Source organism: Vigna unguiculata, chromosome 6 (assembly GCF_037176805.1).
Source record: "Vigna unguiculata cultivar grain cowpea cultivar isolate G323 ecotype 2 chromosome 6, ASM3717680v1, whole genome shotgun sequence".
NCBI classification, from domain to species: Eukaryota; Viridiplantae; Streptophyta; class Magnoliopsida; order Fabales; family Fabaceae; genus Vigna; species Vigna unguiculata.
The window spans coordinates 25,487,993-25,490,803 of record NC_140797.1 but is presented as its reverse complement, the minus strand read 5'-3'; the positions used below and the strand labels follow the sequence as shown (position 1 = coordinate 25,490,803).

The following is a 2,811-nucleotide window of genomic DNA, read 5'->3' as shown; positions in this document are numbered from 1 at the left end:
ATAAAACACACAACCCCATCTTGTAATGCTTTCTCCGCTTCCCGAGATGATATCAATCCCAACCCTTCATGCTCTGGGAATACCAAACTGTGTCGTCCACAATCAATTATGATGTGGTTGATAGACAACCAGTCCATTCTCAATATCACATCCAGTCCCTCCAAGGGCAAGCACACCAAGTTCACCTTGTATCTGTGACCTGCCACCACCATTGAACACCCAACACAGACTAAACCGGTAGCTACCTGGCCCGAGGAAGGAGTTGAAACAAGCAACTCACACCCCAAGTCACGTGTCACCAGAATCAATCGTCCCACACAAGCATTAGAAATAAAGGAATTGGTTGCGCCAGAATCAAATAAAACCAATACATCATGCCCCATAAGTAAACAAGGTTGCATTATCAAGTTACCTGACTGAGTCGCCTCAGTAGATGTCATGGCAAACACTCTCATTTGCGGCTCGTGCTCGTTCTGCTGACGAGGCTACTGCTGGTTTCTTCGCACCAGAACTTTTTTTCTCAGGGCAGTTGTTAGCAAAATGGCTCGGTTTGTCGCAGATGAAGCACTTGTGACGATCACCGGATCCCCCTACTCCACCGGTCAGCTATGGGCAGTTTCTCTTCAAATGAGGTCTGCCACAATGATAGCAAGTGGGACCCCCAGATGTCTGTGGCCGGCTATATAGCTTCTTCATTTGTCGCGCCTCTGCGACATTCCTCTTATGTCTGCTCACTATTAGGCCAGGGCCTTTCTCCAAATGCTCGGCACTCTTGGCATGTTCCACCAAGACAGGAAATCTTCTTTCTCGTAAAGGAGTCACCACCTTCTTAAGCTCATGTTTGAGTCCCCGCTCAAACTTCAAACATTTCCACTCTTCTATCATATTTTGAGAGGAAAACCTCGCCAGATACTCAAACCGATTCACGTACTCTTGCAGTGCGAGGAACTCTGCCTCCCTGTCCTGTCTGGCGGTGTCGGGGAAATATTTCTCCAGGAACCGCGTCCTGAAGCTAGTCCACTCCACCTGTTCATCTCGGGTCTGCATCTGCTGCTGCATACCTGCCCACCAATACTCAACATCACCATTCAGGAGGTAGGTGGCAAAAAGGAGTTTTTTCTCATCTGTGCAGCTCATGACCGTGAATATCTTCTCACACTTGCGAAGCTAGGCCTCCGCTTCATCAGGAGATGCTTTGCTAGTGAACTCAGCTGGCTTGTGGCGTAGAAAGTCCTCCACAGTTGGCACCCTAACTGGTGCAATTGCCGCCCTGGGTTGTGCCGCTACCGGTGTCTGCATCGCATCCACCATCCGATGAATGGCCTCAGCGATGTCATCAGCACCACTATTCCTCCTCCTCCTATTAGCAGCCATAGCCTGGATACGCCACACTACAACTGTTAAAATCAGCTCACTTAGTTAAACAATACCACTAACATCTTTCTTACATACTATTAAATCACCCACACAATCAAACGATAAGCTCACTTCCCAAAAGCCCCAAAATATTTTCAAAACATTTGCTCTGATACCAATTGTAACATCCCTAAGGAATATTACTTGTTTTAAAAAAAAGTTTTCCAATTAAAATAAATACCACATTAATTATAACTATTTCCCAAAAACGCGGGAAATTTAAAATCATAAATAGTACCATACATAATCTGAATGTGCCATAGTTTTATTTACAAATGATATTAAAATTTAACATAGAAAATATTTACATAAAAAACAAAACAGTAGAGTTTCTTTCAAAAGCCCAAGTGACCCATGCTCTCCGTCTCTAAGCAGCTCCTGGCTCACCTGTCACATCATCTGCTCCTGGATAACAAATTATCCGATCATCGCCATACACACATAGATAGGGTGAGCTATGCACAATAAAATATAAACCAATATATGTGGAATAAATATGCTCCCCCACCTAAAAACAATATAAGTACAACTCATAATTTCCAAATCACTCAACCATGATCTCATAGTCCTTCATGAGTCATATGCATGAACTAGGTTTTGGGACTTCCCTGTGCTCCCACGAAACTGACTCATTCGTGGTCCAACCCTATGAGCCTATCATGCTCATAGTCCTGCCCTATAGACTCCTCACTTGTAGTATAAACATTCAAGTCTCATACTTGGACCCTGGCACGCACGCAATCACCATACTATGGACTCCTCGCACAATAGTAGCCGACGGGAACATCGCAGTTCCTTGCCCATCGTGCACCCGACACATGCAATCACTATACTAAGGACTCCTCGCCCATTAGTAGCCAACGGGAACTCAACCAGTTCCATGCCCATCATGTGTCCATCCACCGAGCACATCCCAGCCCCCTATTGGACTTAGTCCTTCAAGCCCACACACTACAACACATGCACATACTTCCTATACTTAAGAAAAATAATCATTTCTCACACACAAGATCATACAAACATGGGAAATTCACATAAACTTGCTTAAGCCAGAGCCTCTCGCCCAAGCTAAGCCCTATGCTTCGCTTAGGCTAGTTCCCCTCGCTTGGGCGAGTTTAAAACAGCCACAACCTCACGTTATCTCGCTTAGGCGAGATCCCCTCGCCTGGGCGAGCCACACATTCGCCCAAAACCACACCAAAACCTCGCCTAGACGAGTATTCAACAAAACACACAAGAACACACTTCGAGAACTCGCTTAGGCGAGCCACTCTCGCCTAGGCGAGAGTGTCCATCGCTCAAAGCTCAAAACCTCTCGCCTGGGCGAGATATCGCGCTCAAAGTGGTACAAATTTTCATCGTGATCTCGCATAGGCGAGCCAGTCTCGCCTAAGC

The 2,811-nt window shown here is 45.9% G+C and overlaps 1 protein-coding gene across 1 annotated transcript; it reads right to left on the bottom strand.

Annotated features, from left to right (window-relative positions):
* Nucleotides 1-606: 606 nt before the first annotated feature.
* On the bottom strand, nt 607-1,137 carry LOC114188402 (uncharacterized). Its single transcript, XM_028076988.2, has one exon. It carries the CDS (start codon nt 1,135-1,137, stop codon nt 607-609), a length of 531 nt encoding a protein of 176 aa, XP_027932789.2.
* Between the last annotated feature and the right edge of the window lie 1,674 nt (nt 1,138-2,811).

Excerpts from the sequence above, each read along its gene's own strand:
- LOC114188402 (XM_028076988.2), bottom strand. The coding sequence starts at position 1,137 with ATGAGCTGCACAGATGAGAAAAAACTCCTTTTTGCCACCTACCTCCTG.